Raw genomic sequence first — 23,439 nt, forward strand, 5'->3', positions numbered from 1 at the left:
AAGGTGGTGAGACACTGATACAGGTTTCCCGGAGATTTATAGACGCCCCATCCTTGGAGACATTCAGTGTCAGGCTGGACGGGGCGCTGAGCAACGTGATGTAGTTGAAGACGTCCCTCCTCCCGCGGCAGGAGAAGGCGGGTTGAGGAGCGCCGGTTTGGGAGCGGGGGTGCCAGCGGGCGGGGCAAGGCAGAGCATATCTGGTGTTCCCTGGATGGGCGCTGCCCTGTGTCGCCCGCTGCCGCCAGGGGGCGCCAGCGCCGCGGGGCGGAGCGGCGCGGAGTGGACGGGGCGCGCAGTCCCCGCTAGGCGCAGCGAAGCTGCTCCGAGCCGAGCCGCGGGGCGGGCACAAAAGCGCCGCGCCCGGCTGCACTGTGCGGGTAGTTCAGCCTCGGGGATAGTCGGGGCTCAGCGGTGCCGGGACGGGCTAGGTTGTTGTCCCGTGGCTCGCAGGATGCCGGCGACTGCTCGGCGGCGTGGAGCGCGGGTACTGTGTGCACTGCTATGGGTGGCCCTGGGGCGCTGCTACAACGTCGACGTGGGTCGCCCTGTGGTTTTCCAGGGTCCTAACGGGTCCTTCTTCGGGTACTCAGTGCTGCAGCACTACCACGACAACACGCGGTGGTGAGTAGCACGGTCCTTGCGTTGGACGATAAAGCCGCGGGGCCAGGTCCGCCGGGGCATCCTCCGCTCGGGCATCCCCCGCTGCTGCCGCCTCTGCCGAGAACGGAGAGGACCGAGTCCCGTTCGCAAGGACAGAGGAAGGCAGGAAAGTGGCATAGTTGTCCCGGGTTCTTTCTGCCCCATCGTGGGGGGTGCAGAGCGGAGGATTCACCGCTCTGTAACCCGGTTCCCTGTCTTTGGACGGTGTGTAACACCGGGGGCCCTCCCGGGTGCTCAGCACCGTCAGCTCGCTGTCTTCCAGTGCCAGCAGCCCCTCGGTTCGGTGCTTGTGACGAGTGCCTAGCGTTTCATTTGCCAGGCAGACAACGCCGGGGTGCGGAAGGTGACGGGTCTTGCCGTGTTAAATGGCAAAAGGGCTGGTAGCGGTAATCTCCCGCGGCAGCAGATCGGTCAGCATGGGTAGCACTGGTCCCTCTGTGCCCCGAAGAAAATCCCTCCAGTGGCTGCAGAGACCTTCCTAAACTGGGAGGCGTGCGTCCCTCCGTGTGCCCGCTCTTGGCACGAGACCGCCGAGGAAGTGTCCATGTAACGGTTTTGTTAAACAAAGAATAATGAGCGATAATAGAAAGTTTGTCTACATCTCAAGAAATTATGCAAACTGGCAAGCTGCTTGTTTTTTCCGTGCAGTGAAAAGAGCTTTGGAGCGTGGTCTGTCTCGCTCTTGTCTGGGTCAGGGGCTCTTTGTCAAAATTAAAACTGACTTCTTTTAATTGGACCTAGTTGAAGTCAGCTGGTGCACTCCTAATGTGAGTAGGAGCCACTGCTGCCAGTAAATGACCACAAAGCTTGTCTTTATCTCTTACACTTAGATATGACCTGATTACTCAGCTGTTGATGTTGGAACTGTGGTGCACTGTGATATAAATAAATGTATTCATGCTGCTGTCTCGTTCTTGAAAAATGAATTTCTTTCACACCCTTTAGTTCATCAGTAGTTGTGTGCTCTGCCTTTCTGCATGGTGGCTTTCATGGAGCATTCACTTTTAAGGGCTTATCAGAAGGCTTCATAGAGAAAAAGAGTCTGGGAGAAGAAAAGTGCTCAGTTTAAAGCAATGCTGAACTTGGGGCAGGAATCAACAGAGGATGTGAAGGCTGAAAGCAACATGTGTTGAGCACAAATTGCTGGGCATTCATGGCGGTGTAAATGAAATGCTGGTCTAGTAGGGGGAAAAAGATATAACTTGTTGCTTCTTGTGTAGGTGTCTGTCATTCTGATCAATAACATGATTTATCTTTAGATAGCACCTGCTGGTGTGATGCCTTTGATTTTTTTTATTTGAATTTTTATTTTTGGAAGGGAAGGTACACCTTCCTGGACATCCCGCTTTGGAAATGTTGCTGGGTTAGCAGTGTTAGGTGTCTGAAAGCAGGTGCCTGTAACTCATCTGGTGCTTGAAAGCAAAAAATCCAGTTGTGCAAACTCCAGTTTTCTGAAAGTGGAGTTTCTTCACTGAGCCTTGGCTGTGGCACCCAGAAAGAAAAAAAAAAAAAAGTATCTAAGATCATGAAGTGCTTTTGAATAATGAAATTGCTAACCCTAACACACAGAAGGGTTAACAGCAGCTTAGCATGGTCAGCATTAGCACTGGGCTGTTAAAAATCATGAGGGTGGGCTTGTCACCACTGCTGGGAAAGCTCCTATTTTCATTGGGGAACTGGAAAGTTTGTTTTCATAGGTGCTTCAAGCTCCTGTGCCCAGCTTAGGCTGATATAAGAAGCTGGGGAGATATGTTTTTTTACAGTCTCCTTGACCCTAATTTGCTATGTGCAGTTGTACTCCTAACCTGTGCATGCAGCCTAAATAAAGGTCAAGGAACAGCAATGAATCTCTCTGTTCTCGAAACGGTGTGCAGACATCTTCCAGTTTCCTGAAGATGGGAGATGTCGCAGATGTGTTAAGGTTATTGTATGTGTGGCAATGTCTTCTGCTCTTTCCTTAAGCAGATTTTATGACTGTAAATCTTGAAAGATTTACCCTTTCCCCATTATTGCCATTCTCAGTTAAGTAAGGAACCAGGTGGCTGCTTGCATTTGGAGCAGAGACAAGCCAAAGTGCTTCTGTTCTCTGGATATAATTTTGAAGCTTGGAGACAAGACCCTGCAAGCCAATCAAGAATGTTTCTTTCTCTGCTTTCCTTCAGACAGTTTAAGAAGAAACAAATGTCAATTTTGCCCCAATAAAAATAAGTTTGATAATGTGATATCCCAGATCATTCTTTTTAAAAAATAAGATGTCACTTTATCTCTTTCCTTTACCTTCCCTTTGCCCCCTTCTTGCTGCACCCCTATATCCCTCATCAAGTCCAGAGTAACAATTTTATCCTTTCTGGCAGGAAGAAGTGATCGAGTTGGTTTAGTTGCATGGTGTCCTGCTGTGAGTTTTACAATGAGGAATGAGTCTGGTTTCTGTGCTGTTGCTTCATTCCTTCATCCCTGCCCTTCATCGGTCTGTGCTGCTGCTGAAACAGTGAAGGCTGTTCTGCGCTGAAGGGTGTTAGTGCTTGTGTGCAACAGAAGAAAGGTGCAGGAACAGACTGACTGTGTATGGGCTGGGTTAAGGATGCCATGTTGCATAAACCGTGTAGTAATGCTGTAGGTGCTGCCATGGCACTTTGGGTTTGCTGTTCTTCGTCACAGGTCATCCACTTGTTGCCCAAATAACAACCATCCTGCTTCTTGCTCTGCGTGTAAAGGATGAACCACTGGGGCTTTTACTTGGAGAGCTTAGCCAGTGATGGAGACCTTTCTGAAGGAAAGAAAGTTGGCTGGGATATGCTGTGGTGTACCCTCCTCTGGCGCTGCTTTTGAAGTCTGCTGTGGTATGCAAGGGTATTTAAAGAGTTTTTCTCTGCCACTTAACATTGCAGTGAGGTGAGGTACCTACACTCCCCAGTCCTCAAGCTGCGATTGCCTAATCACAGCTGGCATGCTGCAGGCTGATGCTTAATGTGCTTGGCATCTCTCCATGCCATCGGTCAGCCCGACACTTTCATTCGCTGTTCCTTCTGCTAAATGCAGGACTTAATTTCCAAATCTCTATGTCCCGAGGGTCAATCATCAGCAAACTGATAGTTACTGTTCTGCAGGAAGTAATTTTAAGGAGGTGTGGATTTCCATGTGGCCAAAAAAGCTTCTCATCATCCATTAATACTGGCTGCTGTGGCTCCTGCCATGTGATGGTTTCTGTCCATGTAGATGCATAGCTGCCCCCATACAGATGAGGGCATTTGTCCTTGATTGTGTGACTATGAATGCAAAAAGCGGTTAAATAGCCTCTTTTCCTACTGCTCCTCATATTGCTTTAGACTCTAATACTTGGTACACAGATCCAGTAGGATGTAGATTTCCATGCACAAACCACGCTGCCCTCAGTTCCCTTCCATCTCTTTCTCTTGATGGGGTTTCCTCTTCAAGGTGTCTTCATGCTGCTACTCCCAAATATCTTAGGGGATTCCTGCAGAGCATTACACTTGTGGTGAGAGCTGGCGCTCATTGATGATCTATGCAAAGAGTATACTGCCCACATTATAAGCTGACAGCCCACATAGTCTTATAGCAGTGCTGGAAATCTGTGAAATCACAAAATTAGGCTATTTTAAACCAGAGCTGGTTAACTTAGTTGGAATCTATTGGAAGGCTGCCTGATAAACAGCAGTTATACTGCTGGCTGTTTATGTATCTTCTGTGTTTATGGCAGGCCAGACTCCAGAGCACTGAAATCCAAAAGGACTGTGTTAGGCTCTAAGGCTTTGCTTTGAGATGTATTTTTGTTTTGAAATGGAAAACCACCTTATCTGATTGCAACATTGTTTCATAGAAATTGCAAAGCATTTCAAAGGGGAAATACAAAACAGGTGTTTGTCTTGTTTGAGTCCCAAAAATGTTTGGATGCAAATGAGTCTTCTATCAGGTCTTCTGAAAAGGCTCATGACAGTTAAATAGGTGATTTCCATCCCCTCCCCCCTCCCCCCCCGGTTCCCCCCAATGGTTAAACTGTTAGAGACAGAAAATAATGAAAGACTGAAGATCTCTTTTCTTGATGAAGGACATATTCCAGTCTCTAACCTTTCAATAAAACTGAAGTAAGCAGTCTGTAACAAATACCAACTTGACCAACCATAAAAAGCATGTGAGCCAACAGAAAACCTTCCAATTCACTGAAGGATGACATTCTTGGGGCATGGGTGGGTATGGATCATGCCAGAAGGAACAGGAAATCTGCAAAGTTTTCACTTGCTGGGATCCAGCTGCAAGAAAGAAACAATGAAACAAGATCCAAAAGTGACATAGTGTGTGATGTTGGTGAAGTATCAAATTTGAATGTATGGACATTCGGGACAATCCAAAATAGATTTGCTTTTGGCACATGTCACCAGTTGCCTTTACTGAATGTTTCTTTCTGCTCAGTGTGCGTGAAGAAATGGCAACATATATTTTCTTTCTGGAAGGTATATTTGCTCAAGACAGCAATATTATCTTTGCCAAATCATTAATTATCTTTCCTCCCACCCCCCTCCCCCATTCAGCTTTTTAAGAGCTGAGGAGTCTTTGATTTAGGTTTCATCTTGCATTCTGCAACCCAAGGTATCTTAATGCACTGATTGCTGAGCTGTTTGCATAGGCTAGCGCAAAACTGCTTTTCAACTGGAGGTCAATGTGGCCTACATTATCGTGCTGTCATAACAGGTCATAGAAACAGTTTCTTGCTATTTGCAATTTGAACTCCTTACTTTTTAAGCTAGTAATATCCCTCCTTATTTATTTTTGTTAGCCCTCATGACTGTCAATAAGTGAATGACACACATTCATTGCCTGTGCAAGTGAAAATGATTGGCATTTGATTTTTTTGCTGCTGCCTGCCTGGTGGGATTTTCATTTGGAGCTATTATTTCAGGCTCTTTTGCACTCATTCCCCAGTGTGTGCAGCCTTTGTAAGTTTAAGTATTTTGGTTATTAATTCTTCTCACTTGTGAAAACATGATGTGTGTTGTAGAGTACAGCCCCATCAAGCTTCTCCAAGTGATACAGCTGAGCTCATGAAACTTCAGAGAAAATGGCCACTCAGTGTAGGGGTTTCTTTTCTTTTTGTAAACATATTTCTAAGTGCCACAGGACAGTTTTGCATATCCCAAATCTAGGGAAGTGTGCAGGGAGTGGAAACTTGCTGCTGTTTCCTATATATCAGACTGATGCAGGAGCAGCTCTGCCAGGTGGCTCAGGTTGACTCTGGACACTTGCATGCCTTGTGAGGTGGTTAAAGGGCTTACTTAATACTTGTGCCTCCCCTGTACTTCTCTGCAAAAATCATCTCATAGGGCAGCTCGTTAAACCATCAGCTGGTTTGTAGCACAAGTGATTAAAACCTGCTTGTTATCGGTCAAGGGTATGTTAGGGATCCCTGTGGTCAGAACGTGGGGATTGGTACTCCCCAGATATACCAGCTCTCATGTGGACTCAATAGCTCAGGTACAGTCTTCACAGCCTTAGTGCTAAACATTGGGTGATAGCAATCCATTGTGGAAGAGATTTGCTTCTGTGTTGCTGGTTGGGTGTGTGTTTTTCTTTTTCTTTTTTTAAACTATAGTTACATAAAGTATTCTGAGAATGGGATGCCTCAACCTTCTGAACAAGCTTATTAATCTTTGGCTGGCAAGCACACAGGTTCAAATTTCACTCTTTTATGAGCGTATTAGCTCCTGTGGGCCCTTGATTGATAGGGGTATAGTTAAAACTGAGGGAAAATGGATGCAGCTACTGTTTTCTGTCCTAATAACTTCCTAAATGTGTTTGGGAGTGGGGTGTTTCTTTAAATGTGTTACAATTCTGGCTGAAATATAACTTGTTAAAGTGTTTGTGGCTGCTCTGAGGAGAAATGCCTTTACTGCGTGTGGTGTTTTCAGTTGTGATTGTCGATGTCATAATTTCATAAGATTGCTGGAGAGAAGTCCTTCTGATGAGGAAGCTCTGGCAATGTGAACCTTGCTGTTAGTTATTTTTTAATTATAATATTTTTTTTTTCTTCTGAAATTAATCACTTGTTACTCTGCTTTTGGTTTCCAGGATCTTGGTTGGTGCTCCCAAGGCAGAATCTAAATACAGCACCTCTGTTCAGTCCCCAGGAGCAGTGTTTAAATGCAGAGTCCATACTAATCCTGACAGAAGATGCACAGAACTGGATATGGGTAGAGGTAAGTTGTTGTGATGCTTGAGAAGTGAGGAGGGGGACACAAATAAAAAAATCCCAGCCCACATGGCTAGCAATCCTCCTTCCAGCTTCAGAAGCCCTGAGACAGAGGGATTTGTCAGCCTCTCCTGACACTGCTGAGCTTTAGTAGAAAAGTTGTCATATTCTCTTTGTCGTTATGAAACAGCATCCCACTTGCAGCTGGTGTCTTCCCAGTGACCTTGCTCACTCTCTAGTGAGTACCCATGGAGAGGTGGGTTTTGTCTTTTCTCTACCTGCTTCAGCATGACTTTGCATCTTGTGAGTGGGTATGTGAATAGCTGGCACTGCTGCTGCCCACTCCAGGTACTGCTGCAACTGGTGTGTGTGGGATGACCCCATGCAGTGTGGTAGTGGGCCCATGATGTGTGGTCTTTTTAGCAGATTCTGTTGTAACACAGCAAATCTTTCCTTGGGTTTACTTTTTGTGTTTCTCAGTGAGAGCCATGCTTGTAGTAGGCTATTGCTTGTGATCAGGATCAACCTTGGTTTCTTTGATGTGCTGTCTGAGTTGAAGGAAAGTTGAGTCCTGAAGTAAGGCTCTGATCTAAAACCTTATGCTGGAGTCTAATGGAGAAAATTTGAGCCTTTAAACAATTTTAGTTTCTTGGTGCCATGCATTATTGTTTTTTCTGCCTATAAAAAAAGGCATGGTACTATTGTTCATCTGTTCATGACTGACAGAAGTAGAATTTGTTTTTATGAATCTTACATGTATTAAAACAGTGTTTTGACTGTTTAATTTTCTTTTTATACTTTTAAAAATTTTCCTGCTACTGTAATGCAAACTGTCTCATAGATCTGTGAATATTACCTGGCAGAACTAAAGATCTAGCCTTCTTTTTTTTTTTTTAATTTCCCCATCCCCTTTTTAAAAGCATGACAGATCTCATTTCTAAGAGTTATTTTTGCTTTGATTGCATTCTGCAGGTAATCTCACAGCTGTCCTATTGACTTCAGTTGGATGGTTTACTCAAGGAGAGCTGTGGACATGCTGAAATAGCTACTGGTTGTTTGCAACAGTCTGTCCTATGCTGTGCATTTGTATGGTGCCTACTAAAAGTGAGAGCATTGCCCCCAGTAATGTCTACAAGAGTTAGCAATTCAGGATGAAGGGGAAAAGTGCTGTCAGGCTGATGTTAGATAGGCAAACATCCCTCTTCTTGTAGGGATTCTTTGGTGTATTCTTAAAACTTAATATCTCCTTGCCTTGCTGCCTTTCCCCCCTTTCTGTAGGCAATTCTCGGGGTGCACTCTGTGGAAAGACCTGCAAAGAAGACAGAGATGATGAATGGATGGGGGTGAGCCTGGCTAGACAGCCAAAGGCTGGTGGAAGTGTGCTGGTAAGTTCACTTTTCACTTTGATCTTCCTAAACCTATTGCTGTTGTCTGACTCTAATGCTAAGCACGTCAGGATTAATGTGTTCAGCAGTGACTGACAGAGCCCAGCTTTGCAGGCAGCAAATTCTGTATTCCTTTTCTTCAAGCAGAAGGAAAAGTGAGCCCCAGACAGAAAGCTTTATTTATAGAGGGTGCACTTCAAAGCTGTCACACCTGACTTGTGTCACCCAAGGATTTCTTCCCGTATCTGTAGGATTAAATCTTTGAGCCAAATAAATAGAACTTTGTCTGAGAGGTACCTGCTAGTTTGTTCTTTCTGTCCTTTGTCTGCGTTTGTGTAGGGAATATGTACCCATCCATTTTACATGAGCATAGGTATTGTGTGTCAGAAGTTACAATGAAAAATGTAAGATGAGTCTTTGTGCCAATGCTTTTTCTTTTATGTGTGTTAAATTTTCATTGGCAAGGCAGAAGGCTTGCAAGTAGAGATGACTTAGTGGTGTGTGGGTGGCCTTGTTGTCTGTGATATGATTACCATGCACATAGGTCAAGGAAAGCAGTTGTGTTTCTTACGATGTGGAATTCATCTTTGAAAAGCAAGGTTTCCGGGGCTGGAAAAAGTAATCATAAAGAGGGCTGGGCAAAAAGTTTTCCAAAATACATGAGTGTAGTGAGATCAATAGTTGTCCCTCTTTATGTCTGTGGCTGGGTTCCATGTGTGTGCCCAAGTGAGTCTGCCTGCAGGTCTGGCAACTGAAGTAAAAAACAACTGCAACCAACTGTTGTAGATGTGGCAGGCAATTTTCAAGGTTTGTGTCAAAGTAACCCTGACAACAATCTAATTCTAAACACCACTGTTTGGGAGTTGGAAACTTGCAGTATGACTTCATCTTTCCAGTGAGACAGGAGATTCCCCTGCTACATGGCATCAAACTGTCACAAAGCTGCTGGTGAGAAAGATGTTGCATAACAATCACTGTGCCAACCACCTGTGGCAGGCAAGTGGACAAAGCCACTTCACTCAAAGGTGTTTTCCTTAGTATGCACATAGAGTCCAAAGCCTAACGCCCTAAGTCCTTGCACACTAACTTCCCTGTGGGGGAAACAGGTGGTTTTGAAACTCTCTTTGTGGTAGCACTGTGGTATTGTATCTGATCATCTCTTTTGGTGTATAGCTGCCACTGACACGGGACTGGCTGATTCTTTGCTTTTCTTGGATGTTACAAATGAACATTAATAAGACATACAATAAAACTCTACAGAGTGTAAAATTAAGCCCTTCATGTTTTCAAGGGATATCCTGATCTGCATGTGTCCTAAGTGCTGCATGACAGCTGAGGAGTAAATTGCACTCATCAGGGTAATACTGCCTAGAGACAATCATCCTCTCCATTTTCCAGTCGTCATCATCATTTAGATAAAGTCTGGGCCCATTTTCAGAAGCTAGCAAGTGCTTGCTTTTTTTTTTTTTTTCTTGGCAACACTGAGACATTTTTGTAAAAGTGGTATCTTAAGAATAATGGGTTTGTGTATTTGACTTCAAAGGTGAGTGGGTTGCAAGCTGATGCCTAGGTGTCAGCTCCCTAGACAAGGACAGCAAAGGAAGAGAAAGATTGTAGAGAAAAAAAAGCCAGGCAGCTACCGAGGTTGGGGATGGTTGAGGGGAGGTTGCAAGAGTGAAGGACATGGGTAGGCTATGAGGGCTTGTGTTGGGGCTGAGCTAATAAAAATTTCAGACATGAAGCAGGTTAAGAGCAAAACGTAGCTAAAGTGAAATGTGCAGCTGGTGGTGTGCTTAATCCAGTGCAGTGTTAGTGGTAAAATGTCTTCACAAGTTACACTGATTTAAGGCAGTCCTAAACCATCCTTCTGACAAGATTATGCTGCCATCATCAAGCAGATCATGTCCAGATGCTTGAAGATGTTTAAATACCTAATTCTTATTGATCTTAAACTAATGCACACCTATATGTATACAGGGCCTGGAATGAAAGCATATGAATTCCTTCCTTTATGGATGGAAAGGACCTGGCTGTTTCAGAGCATTGCTGCTCTCCATATTTTGAGATAACTTTTTAGTGAAAAAGCTTCATGCCTCTCCCATAAGCAGATAGCTTTTTAAATCATGGGCTCCTGTAATGTTAAAGATCAGGATTTCTTTAAAATGCAGCTCTTCTTTGAAGCCCCGGTGAGAAACTGGTGTTCTGAGAAGAGGTGTCTGAATGTTGAGGTGTGCTTCAAGGATCTGGATCTTTTCTTCCTTGATCATGGCCAATTTTTTAGCTTTTCAACGAAATTACTTGTTAAGTTTCATGAGGGATTACCTGCAGTTACAAGTGTGTACAGTCTATATTTTTAGGCATTGCCGCTCTAGTTACTGCATCTCTTCCAGGGATTCCTTTGAGTCACGGTGGCATATTTGCAGTCGGCAGCCTTGGATGGATTTATGCAATTTTTTTAATTTTCTTTTTATTTTTTTGAATAAGTAGTCACTTTTAAAACCTCTCAGCTATCCCTGCTCTTGGTGTCCAGTGTTTGAGGAATTAGTCTCAGTTTAACTGTGGATTGCATAAAGAAGTTGCTACTTTTGCTCTGAAACTGCTTAGTGTCTTAAATTTCTGTCTTATCAGCCTTCCTCAATTGCCCAATGATGGCACCAGCTTCAGTGGAATGGGGCAGTGAGGAGTGTGCAGGGGCAGGGGTTTAGCTGGTTTTTGGTAGAAAGTGGATTGTGTTTGATCCCATATTGTGCCAGGATGTTAACAGAACTAGAGTTTTATATTTGTGTGGTGGACTAAATAGAAAAGCATCAAACAATGGGGATTTAAACAACCAAAGAAGTAAGATTAGCTAAAAAAAAAGCTCTGAGTTTGCAGCTCAGTGATTTCCTGTCCTTGGGTATGCCATTAGTCAATATTTGCATTAATCTAAGTGCTGCAATAATACAGCTGAGGCTGCCAGGTCCTTCCAAATGGATATGGCAGAAGTCATTTTGCTTTTGTTGGGAGAGGAACCAGGGGCAGTGCATTCTGGGTTGGAGATAAGCCACATCCTTCAACCTTGCTCTTCCTAAACACCTGCTTTGTCTGTCCTTTGTCTGGCTCTTATCAAGTGTTGCTATTCATTTTAAGCAGTTGACTTACTGGCACATCTCGTGATTTTATGTGTGTGTCTGTAAAAACTAACCAACCAACCAATCCCAACAACACCACTACCAAGAAAACCCCAAAGAGAAAAAACAAACCCCATCACTGCAGCAAAGATGACGTCCTCCTAGGGAAGAGTAAAACATATTTGGTCTGACAGTGGCACATTCAAAGAGTCTCTTGTTTGAACTCTTGACTTCAGGAGTCTGCAGAGGGCTGTGTAAGGACCATGCATTCAGGTGGGGCACTCAGACTCTAAAGTGAAGCCCGAGTCTCTTGTGTTGCCTTTCCTATGGCCCAAAGCCCATGTGTGCTAAAGAACAAAGTGGCTGCAGTTCTGAAATGGCCTATTCATTATATTGTGGTAATGCAATGTCTGCCATCAATAGAGACCTCCAAGTGTTTTGCCCAGAAGCATTTTATTTTCATAGAATCATAGAATTGTTTTGGTTGGAAAAGACCTTTGAGACTGAGTCCAACCATTAACCCAGCACTGGCAGGTCACCAATAAACCATGTCACTGAGTACCACATCTACACATCTTTTAAATACCTCCAGAGATGGTTATTCCACCACTTTCCTGGACAGCCTGTTCCAGTGCTTGACATCCCTTGTGATGAAGAATTTTTTTCCTAATATCCAAACTAAACATCCCCTGGCACAACTTGAAGCTGTTTCCTCTCATCCTGCCACTTGTTACTTGGGAGAAGAGACTGACCCTCACCTCACTACAACCTTCTTTAAGGTAGTTGTAGAGAGTAATAAGGTCTCTGCTGGACCTCCTTTTCTCTAAGCTAAACAACCCCAGTTGTTTCAGCTACTTCTTGTAAGACTTGTGCTGTAGACCCCTTACCAACTTTATTGCTCTTTTTTGAACACATCCTAGCACCTCAATGTTCTTCTTGCAGTGAGGGATTGAAAACTGAACCCAGCATTTGTGGTGCAGCTTCAGAGATTTGCATCCTTTCTTCCTTTTTCCATGGTAGAACTGGAGCCTGTGCCCTGGCAGCAGCTGCTGAACACCAAAGCTGCTGATGGCTTTTTTTGTTGTTCAGGGGCCTGTCTATGGCCTGCATCTAAAAAGTGTGTTTAAGCTGTTAGTTGTGTGCTGTCACATTAGGGGGGAAAAAAAAAAGGCAAACAAAAAGACATAACAACCTTCTCCACAGCGTTGTATTCAGATAACTCATCTCTGTTTGCAAGACACTTTCAGATGTGTGCAGTCCAAGAACGAAGATGATGTGCTGCCAAAGATGGCTTTGGTAGCACATCACCTTGCCTCAGCAACTTTGAATAATGCAGGGACCGTGTACTTGTAATCTAACTAAACACTTCTGGGAAGGCAGAAAATCCAAAAGCAGCTGTGGATGAGCTTTGCTGTGGCAGACAGACAAATGTGCCGGTTGCCTGGCTTCAGAGGAATGAGTTTTGGGGAGGAAGGGGAGCTGCTGAACTCCTGTTCATTGGGAAAATGTCAAAATCTGCAGCTGTGCCGTGAGGGAGTCTGTGGAAGCCCCCACTGAGATAACCAAGGTGGAGCTCATTGTGAGAGCTACAGTTACAAGCTGTCTGCAGACTCAGGCCGTCAGTGGTGAACTGCTGTGCCTGAACACACAGTGTGCTGAGGGGACAGAAAAGTGATCATTAAAAAAGACCCCACACCAAAACCCAGGCCCTAACAGGTTAGGGCAGTGTGCCCAAACTTGCTGAACTGAGCCCACAGCCTCCAGCTGATTTTGAACATACTTTGTACGCGTCAGCTCCTTTCTTTCTTCTTATATTGTTCCATCTTTCTTGGCCTCTGCATCTCACTCCTGAGCAAAGCTGCCTGCTTGTGAAGAAATGCTGCTGCTCTCCCTGAATCTGTCATTTGTGCTCCTCTGGGAGAGATTAGTTGGTTAATTTATGTGAGTCCCTTGCAGTTTCCAAGCTCTAAAATCTCAAGGAATTTACAATATCACGATCCTTTATTTATCTTTCCATAATTTTAAAGAATACTCTTGGTCCATTTCCGGTTGAGTTGATATCTGGAGTTGGGGTTGACTTGACTGTAGCTTTAATAATGGTATGTGTCTTTATGGTACTGCCTTTAAAAGGGCTGTGCATGTGCAAATTTGTGCTCACAGCACAGATCCATCAGGAGGAACAACGTTCCCTGGTTGCTCTGAAAATGAGTATTTCATGTGCTGTTTTTTTATTGCAGTTGAATTTTGAATAGAGCATGGGGATTAAAACCATAACTGAGCCTCCTTAAAGCATGTAAGGGAGTCCCCAAAGCTGCTTGTTGTAGGAGTCCTCACGTTTTTAGCTGTCAGAGTGCCATCAGAAGCATTCTTCTCATCATGGGTGACAGTCTGTGCCATGTGATGTGCTGCAGAGCTTCCCATGACTCTGGACTCCCGTGTTGTCAGTCTGTCCTAGCCATCTTCAGAACATGCTTCTCCTTGAAGGTCAAAGCTAGGGAAGCAATAAATATCAAACACCAAATGCAGCACTGTTATCAGCAGAACAAGTTTTTGCACAATTGGTTTTGCTCTGCTTCAGTTAAAAGGAAAAAAAAAAAGTTACCTTTATATGTCTTTCCAGGGTTAAGTGTAAGGGAAAAGAGGCTTTGTTGGCTGCTGGATTGAATTTTGAGCTTCCCAGTGGTTGATACGCTTTCCAGGTCCTTTACTGGATGGGTGGCACAACTTTTACAGATATGTTTTTAAATGATGTTAAAGTAGTCCTGTGGGCAGGTCTGAGGTGCTGAGGCAGAAAAGTAGGGTAGAACAAAAGACAGGGGGTATCTTGCCTGGGGAGAACAGAGTCAAATATGGAGATTGTGAAGGGGGCTGATGTGGTTTCCAGAAAAAGTTGAAAGTGAAGGAGATGATTTGTAGCATAGAGTCTGCTTTCTTTGCATGTGACCAAGCCCTTAATGATATAAATTGACACATCTACACTGACTTAGTGACTTAGACCAGCTGGAGATAAGGCCCGGCACATTCTAAAGTTCAAAGCTCTTGCTGCTTCACATTTAGTCTCCTTCTAGTCCAAGGAACACCTGAGGATCAGGGAACTTGTGGTTTGTCTGGCAACAATGCAGTGTTAATTTTTTGAGCAAGTGGCTTCTAGGAAGTTGTGAACCAGGCTCCACATTGGTTTTGTGTGCCTGTGTGTGGCAGCTGAACTGAACAAGTGTTCTGGTGATGCTGGTTTAGCTCTGGTTTTGCTGGGTGGCCTTATTCTTCATTATAAAGGGTGAACCTCTGCAACTCATCTGCACCTTAACTATTGTTGTGTCACGAAAATCTCTGTCACTTTCACTGAAATGCTTTATGAGTAAACAAATCGCGGCTCAACTGTTTACAGAAAGAGAAACAAAGTTGCCTTTTGCAGCAAGACAAGCTTTTGATGCACACATACATTATCTGGTGGGATAACCTCCTAATATGGTCATAGTAACTTTCTGAGTCTTGACATCCATTGTGGTTCTCTTATGTGTATTCTCATTGTTGTCCTGGTTTTCACCCTTCTTTAGTTTGACTGTGTTATTAGTGTGTCTTCAGTTAGAAGAGCTTCACTGGCCATGAGGATTTGCACAGTGAGAGATTTTGAGACCTCCAGCATGGGCTCTGTCTTGCTCTGAGACCTCCTAAGTGTTTTTGTAGTTGTGTACGTATGAAGATTGAGGTCTGAGCTGCCAGGTCAGGCAGCTGCAGAAGATAACAGTGAGAAGTTACTCGATCTAGCAAGTGGGATGTAAGGAGAGGCAATGCTGTAAGGTCCTGTTTGTGCATGCTCTGCCTTGGAGGGCTCTCCTATAAGTCTGGGTCAATAATGCCTGTGATATGATCCTCTTAGGCATGCGCGCACCGCTGGAAGAACATCTACTACGAGACAGAGTACATCTTGCCCCATGGCTTCTGTAATATCATTCCCCCAAATCTGCAGCCCAATGGGAGGAAGCTCTTGCCCTGCTATGAAGGTAAGGAGTGTGGAGGCTGTGAGCGGGGCTTACCTCCACTGCTTTGCTCAGTGCTCTCATTTTCAGCTGCTATGTTCTCTCTTTCTCTCTTTTCTTTCTTTCTTCATTTTTCTTTCTAATTTATTTTATTTTTCTTGACCATCTAGCTGCCTTGTGGTACAGTTGAGAGGGAGCAGGTGGCCAAATGTGCCCTCTGACTTACTGTGCACGGCTGTATTTACTAGAGGAATAATACATTTCTGAACTGTTATTTTGAAACAGTAGCTCTCTGCCCCTACATGAATAATCAGTAGATACTGATTTGAGCTTGGCCTCTCATGCTTCAATGTAGCACAGACTAAAAATCCTGAATTACTTTGCAATTAGCAATCAATTTTCCCATCTTATCAAAGCACCTACATTTTTGTTTTGTGTTTTATCACAGGACTAAGTGGCAAGGGGGAGGGGGAAGGGGGAGAGTTGTTTAACACCTTGCTCACTTTGGGGAACCACTGCAGCAGTTTATATTAAATTGTATTGAATGGTTTAAGGTGTTTGGATCCTCCAGAGTTCTGGGTTTAGGCTGCATGGAGAGGTCAGACACCAGCTCTGAGCAGTGGGTGGCCATGCCTGTTGGTTCTGTTGCAAGTCCCAAGAGGCACCGTTTCAATTTTCCAGCTCTTTGGTGCATATGAGACTCATGTATCGAGCTTCTTTTCCTAAAGACTTCAGAAGACCATGTCTGCTCAGCCATGAATGTGTTGTTAGGAAGAAGATAGGGTTATTTCCTAAGATTTCTTTGGCTTCAGAGAAACATTTGGGGGAGAGCACCTTCTTGGTTTCTCTTGTCTGTTCTGGTCATTCTTTCCCCTCTCACCCGAAGAAGCCTCAGGAAGTGTCAGAGTTAAGAGGCCAAGACATGGCAAGGTTCTTTGTGTGCAAGGCATCTGATTTTATTTATTTGATTTTATTCATTTTCCCCCTGTTCATAGCTGCCAGCAGCAGACTTGCTGCTGACATTATTAAGTGGGAGAGGGATGAAGGAGTGGACGTCCCAGAAGTATCTCTACTACTAGTTAGTGGCTGTGTTCCAGCTCAGTGACTGATGAAGCCAGCTCTGTGACAGAACTTGGCTCAATCTGTGCCTTCTCTTTCCCCTGAGATGGGTCCTCACCTCATTCCAGGCATTACTCAGGAAGGTGCCACCACAAACCCACACACCTTCTGGAGACGGCGTACGCTCATGCACTGAGCATTTCCCAGCTGTGAAACTGGTCGTTATTTGCAGTGTGAGAGGTTTTGGGCCTCTTAGCCCAGCAATGACAATTGCTCTGCAAGCAGAATGCAAGTAACTATTGCAGAATCATAAATTGCATTGGGTTGGAACGAACATTTAAAGTTCATCTAGTTCAAACCCTTGCAGTGATCATGGATATCTTCAACTAGATCAGGTTGCTCAGAACCCTGCCAAGCCTGACCTTGAATGTCGCCAGGGATGGGGCTTCCACCACCTCCCTGGGAAACCTGTTTCAGTGTTCTACCACCCTGAAAAGTATGTAAGCCTTCCTGTTGTGAGCACTGTCCTACTGAATTTGTTCTCTTTTATTTTTATGGTTTTCCTCCTTGTTCCTTTCAACAAAATCAGAATAGGGCCTCACACTGACGTAATGCACAGCAAATCACCTGATACTAACTTTATGGCTAACATGTATGTGTGGGGATGCCTCTGGGCCTCCCTCTGAGCCTGTGTCTGTGCTCCTGCACTGCCTTAACAGCGACTCGTCTGAAGCCACGGCTGGGAGGTGGTTTCTGGAAGGGTTTTAACGTGCGTCATGTCTTTGGAGTAAAAGTGCTCCTAATCTGACAGGATATTTGCCAGGAATTGCTAGAAAATAGAAATGTGTGGGCCTAATATGCTCAGAGCAGCCAGTGGAAAGTTGGCAGGGCTGGTGCAGTATGATGTTGGCTTAATTTCACTCCATGCTAGAATGAAAATTGGAGGTTTGGGACTGATTTTTTTCCATCCCCTCTCCCTGCCATCAGACGTGAAATCACAAGTATCACGAGGGATGGCCACATTTGTTTACTCCTGCATCTTTTTGGTTTCAATAAAACAAACTCAAAGAGAAATAGCCATGGTATGCCATGCAGAGGGATTTGTTGTTTGAGATTTCTTGTGAAATAAGATTGCAGTTCTTGTAACTTTTTTTTCCTTTGCTTTCTGGAAGCAGCAGAAGAAATTTTCATCTGCTGACAATAAGGAACAACCCAAAGGGAGAAGCAGCAAGTCTGACAGGGATAATAAAGGTGGCCCTGCTCTGGCAGGGGAGTTGGACTAACTAGATGATCTTTCAAGTCACTTCCAACCCCTAACATATTGTGATTCTGTGATAAATGTGCATAATGCGGCTGAAGGGTCTCTGTGGCCATCATTGGGAGGCAGCCAGTCCTGTACCTGCAAACCTGGAACTGCACCTTCACCTGCTGAGGTCTCAGTGTCTTGGTCTTCTCCAGGACTTGCCATGTGCAAATGTGTGCAGGCAGCTGTGTGTTCATTTTCAGAAGCCCTGTCTTTAGCACTGTTAAGGTGATAAACCCTGAGAGAGGCTTGTGTGGCTGCATGGTCCAAAACCAGAGTGGTCTGTCACCTAACTGGTAAAGGATACAGGCCACTTGAGCACACATCAATCTCTGTCCACCTCTGTGTGTGTGCGAGCATGCACCTTGGGATGGATTATTCACTTGTATAACAAAAGTTTTGTGCCAGAAAGGAAGAGGAGTCTGACCTTGGGACAGACATAATTCATGCACACAGAATGGTTTAACTCCACATAAAGCAGGCTTAATAATTAAAGACAAAGGAGGAAATGGAGGTTTCCTGACTGTATGGTAATGGTGCAACAACATAGTATTAGTCTCAATCCATCTTTTTTTCTTTTTTTTGGTCCAGCTTTCCTGAAAGGGCTGACAGAAGTCTGGAAGTGATTGAGAGCTAATGAGAACAGCAGCAAGCCTAATAGTTAAATGCAACCTCCCTGAGTAGGATCTAATCTGGTTTAGATGAGCTGGATGTCCTTTCTGGTATAGTTGGCATATGGAGCTGCAGTCTTCCAGGCAGTGTTTTCATTTGGTCATTTTTCCCGTAGTTCTAATGGCCTTCCAAAAAAAAAAAAAAGAAAAAGGAAGCTGCCTCTTCAGTCCCCAAATGCATTCAGTTTTCAAAGAAGGATGGCTGTTGTCTACTGTGAGAATCAGCCCAATTGATGGGGAGAGCTGGGATTGTTTCCTACTACTCTGTGGTAGGAGTTGGTGGTGGCGGTGGGAAAACCTACCAGACCCTTTGGTTAGTAAACAGTGGAACAGCACATGCTCACATGCCTTGACTCCAAAGGGATAAGCAAATTTTCCCACAGGGTCCATACCACATTTGGTTTTCTGGTAGCCATCAAAACATCCTTACTTTGTGGTGCAAACCCAATACCACAATGCTAAGACAGAAAGATTACTAGCTTTTCTTCATAGTGTAGCAAAACACTATCTTAGATGGGAAGAGACTTCTAGTGCAAATGATAGTTTACTGTAGCTGTCCACTTTGCTTCCATCTGTGAAGGTAGGAGATACAGGAATTTATTGCACTCTGGAGCTTATGCTGTGTTTGGATGTTGAACTTTGCTTAGACAAGTTGTTGAGGAACATTTGCCTTCAGACACCTCACACAGCACAGCTTTTCCTTTTTGTTTGTATACTAGTTTATCCAATTCTTCCTCAGCCTTACTTCGCTCTTAACCTGAGATACCACCTTCTTCTCTTTTTTTTTCTGACTTATGCCATGAATAAATACACATCTTTAGAGTTGAGAGGCAGCCTTCCTCCAGACTCAGCTTCATCTTACTGCTTTGCTCTTGTGCAGCAGTTGGTTTAGTGACTTGTGATCTATGTCATTGGGGGTGCATGGCAGTCTGCAGGCAGATGAGAAGGAATAATAAAGAAGTGTAAAAACAAAGGCTGTATTCATGACAGCAGTTATTGCCTGGAGCTATGTGGAAACCACCCAGTCCACTATGCCATATCTAAATCTCATGCAAATGTTGCTGTCAGGTGTGCAAAAGCTCTAAGCTAACACAATAACTGCATAATTTCCTGCTGGCTTATTGTTTCACTGCATGGATGGATGGTAGTGTTGTATGAGTGACAGGTGTCACTAATATGCACCAAAGTGGAGAGAAGGTAGAAGCAATCTTGGTTTTCATGCCTTTTGGTCTGGTCTGCTGCTTGGGAGAGGCAGACTGGCTCTAGGCAGTGGGAAGAGGTCTATGATGCTTGGACATGACTGTCCAGAATGTGGGGCTGCTATGACTATGGGTGTGTGGGTTGAAAGAAGCCAGGGCTTGGATGGCTATTGCAGATGTGAGTTAGGTGGGCTGATGAGGAGCTGTGCTTTGCTGAAAGGGTTATGCTGGAATCCGGGAGCTCGGTGTCTGTCTGGGCTAGGTCGCCGGCTCCCTGGGGAGGACTGCATCTGTCTAGATTCTCCTAAAACACAGTGCTGACCTCAGCTCTACGTTAGTGGAGCTTTAAGTGTTCAAATAGCTTCTGTATTAGGGTGTTTGAGCCTCTGTACTTCCATTTCCTCTTAGAAAACAATTTTAGTGACATTTTGCCTCTCAATGGTTGTTAGGAAATGAGGTTAATCAGTATGTGTGACATTGTCAGATGCCACAATGGTTGGATGGAGTCTGTAGGGAGCAAGGACAATCACTGCTTTGCTTTGCTGCTTTGTGTCATGCTGCCCTGCTGGAATAAATTCATTTATTACTCTTCTGTAAGCTCTGGTTTTATCCTGAGAAGTATTAGCAGATATGTATTCAAGTCAAAATGTTTTAATCGTAGAATGCTCTCGGTTGGAAGCGATCTCCAAAGGTCATCTAGTCTAACCCCCTCTGCAATAAGCAGGGGCATCCTTAACTAGATCAGGCTGCCCAGAGCCCTGTCAAGCCTGACCTGGAATATCTCCAGAGATGGGGCCCCAACCACCTTCCTGGGCTACCTGTTCCAGCATTCCACCAACCTCACAGTAAAGAACTTGTTCCTAGCATCCAACCTAAATCTACTTTTCTTTAGGGTGAAGCCATTATCTCTCATCCTGTCACTATAAGCCTTTGTAAACAGTCCCTCTCCAGACTTCTTGTAGGCCCCCTTTAGGTACTGGAAGGTCATTATTACATCTCCCTGGAGCCTCCTCTTCTCCAGGCTGAACAACCCTAGCTCCCTCAGCCTGTCCTTGTAGCAGAGGTGCTCCAACCCCCTGATCATTTTTGTGGCACTCCTCTGGACCTGCTGCATCAGCTCTGTGTCCTTCCTGCATTGATTGTTCCAGACCTGGATGCAGTAATCCAGGTAAGGTCTCACTAGAGCAGCCTTCTTCTCATCTGTTGTTACAAGTTCCCCACTGTTGCTTGTCAGCAGGGGTGCCTTTCTTTAACTGTCCTTTTCTGGCTTACTTACCTGTAGAAGCCTTTCTTGTTTTTCTTTACATCCTTTGCCAAGTTCAGTTCCCACTGCACCTTGGCTTTCCTGATCTCATCCCTACACAACCGGGCAACATCCCTATACTTTCCCTAGGATGCCTGCCCCTTCTTTCATTTCCTGTGTAGTCCCAACTTGCCCTTTAGTTTGAGCAGCAGGTCTCAACTCAGCCATGGTGGTCTCTTGCCTTCCTTGCCCAATTTCTTATACATGGGGATTGAGATCTCTTGTGCTCTATAGAAAGCGTACTTTAAGATCTGCCAGCTTTGTTCTGCTCCGTTGTCCCTGATGGCCATTTTCCATAGGGTCCTATTTTCTAACTCCTTGAAGAGCCAGAATTTCGCTTTCCTAAAATTTAGAGTCCTAACTATACTTCTCATTGGCTGTGTACCCCTGAGGACAGTGAACTGCACTAGAGCATGTTTGCTGCAGGCCAGCAATCTTCAGTTCACAAATCCACTGGTTATATCCAAACTCTGAATTTACTTGAAATGCTGCTATACCACCTATCCACTGTTCAAACCAAAGCATAACTACTTATTTAAGTGAAATGCAGGGCTGTTACTTCAAGCAGATAGTACTAGCAATATAAGTGACTTAAACACCAAATGTCACATAAAGCCATGAACAACATCTGTGAAAGTATGAGCTTCAGGGCATGTACCATCTCAGTTTATCCTACAAACATTTAAACCACCAGATTTTTCCTATTTCCAATTTGTTTTGTTTAAAGAGTAATTGTTTTTTTTATTGCCTTACAATGAAAACTATAATGCATGTGATTCTGTTCCTTTCTTTATATATATATTGCTGATAAAAGTCAGCTGTGTTGCATCCTCTGACTTTGACTTTTTGTTTCAAGCTACTCCAAGATATGAATTTGGTCTCTCTTTTTTAAAGTAGAAAGAAATTGTAATAAAATAATGCTGTGAATTCAGTAAGGTTTTTGACTTGATTGGAGAAACAGTTTATATTTGTGTAGGTATTGTTTTATCAGAAGAAAAACCTCTGCCCTAAGAAATGAAGTGGTTCTACGTTTGTTAAACACAACTGCAAAAAGGTACAGATCGATCTACCACCCTTCAATAACTTCATTGCTCAAGTTGCTGCCATTCCTTCTGCCACCCTACAGTTTTTCATGCCCTTGCTTTTTTTCCAGCCTAATTCAGGGGACAGCTGGTGTGAACAGGGTCACTCACACCCATGGGTGTGTGTGGATGGAGCCTCTCAGGCAGCTGGAGTTATGTGGAGTGATGGGTTGGAGATGTTCAGGCTTCACCCAAGTCCGTGACAAAGCTCTGACAGCTAGGGAAGGTGCCATCATATTTGAGTTTTTTTTGTGTTGCCAATTTGTGAAAAAAGTTCTGGAAATCCAAAATAAGAAACAAGTTCTCTTTGTCTCCCATCCTGCACTGAAGCTTTCCCTGCAGTTATGTTGTTATTTGCCTGGCCTAAATCTTTCACTGTGCAAGTTAAATATCTTATGGCAATTTTCCTCTTTTATTTTAAAGCAAGTTGAGCTGTGTGTTTTTTGAAGGAGACACTTAAGGAAACTGTGAGCCAAACAAAATACAATTTTATAAGGAAATACAACATTTTAAATCCATCAAATTGTCAGTGGGGCCTGCTTGCGGTGATTGGTTGTGGGCTTGATGCAGAAGAGCCATCACGGCTTGTTCCCAAAAGAAATATGTGCATGAGAAGTCCTCTCTTAAGTGCTAGATGAGGGGCCCCTTTGGCTTTTATGAGGCTCTGCCCTGGCCTGAGTTGTGAGATGTAGCAGGGACCATGGCTTCTAGTGCCTAAAGAGATGGTGGGTGCTGTGGTGGGCTGGGGACCCAGTTAGCCATAGCTGTGTGTCCTGGGGTGGCTTGTCTGGCACAGTGCTGACTAGTGCTGCCTGAGCATCAGCCTAAGCTGCTCTAGCCCTCCATCAAAAAAATACTAATATCTTGTAAAGTGGGATTTAAGAAGGCAAGCCTTTAAAGCCTTGGGCTTCAGCATTAAAAAACCTTCTGCCAAGTTTAGCAGTGAAGGTCCACAGCCCCAGGGCCACAGGGGCTAGCAGTGTTTTATTCTGAATTATAGTAGGTCGAGTGCAAAATCAGGAAGAGGCAAGGTTTGTTCACACTTTAGTACATTATTAAAAGGAAAAACCACGGATGGAAGTGAAAACATCTGAATAGGTGAATGCAGAACTTGCTGGATTTCCTCCTATGCAAGGGTGGGAATCCAGACATAGCGAAGGCAGGGCCTTTAGGACATGTACAGCATTATTTTTCAGGAAATGCCTGAGGGAGAAATCTCATCTCCTCAGCTCTCTGAATAATAATAAAAAAAAGTTAATATCAATAAACAAATATTTTTCTTCCCAGACAAGGAGTGCCTGGCTCTGTGAGAGACTGTACATGGAGAGCTAGCAATTCAGACCCTCGGCACTTTCTGAATAGACATAAGCAAATACGGGCTTCATTTCTCAGTGGAATCATTGTCATGCATTCCCACTAGGAAACCCAAGTGTGCTTCTGGCCCTCCTGGTCTGCTGGGACAAGTATTTGCTTTTGCAGGAC

General features: G+C 44.3%; 1 protein-coding gene across 1 annotated transcript in view; it reads left to right on the forward strand.

Annotated features, from left to right (window-relative positions):
• Positions 1 to 454: 454 nt before the first annotated feature.
• ITGA9 (integrin subunit alpha 9) overlaps positions 455 to 23,439 on the forward strand; it is a 209,771-nt gene continuing 186,786 nt past the window's right edge. The window contains exons 1-4 of the mRNA XM_009904757.2: positions 455 to 624; positions 6,745 to 6,872; positions 8,144 to 8,250; positions 15,241 to 15,364. Of these exons, the coding sequence (XP_009903059.2) occupies positions 455 to 624; positions 6,745 to 6,872; positions 8,144 to 8,250; positions 15,241 to 15,364 (529 nt within the window). The remainder of the gene's footprint in view (positions 625 to 6,744; positions 6,873 to 8,143; positions 8,251 to 15,240; positions 15,365 to 23,439) is intronic.

The sequence above is a fragment of the Dryobates pubescens genome, chromosome 4 (genome assembly GCF_014839835.1).
Source record: "Dryobates pubescens isolate bDryPub1 chromosome 4, bDryPub1.pri, whole genome shotgun sequence".
In the NCBI taxonomy this organism is placed as follows: Eukaryota; Metazoa; Chordata; class Aves; order Piciformes; family Picidae; genus Dryobates; species Dryobates pubescens.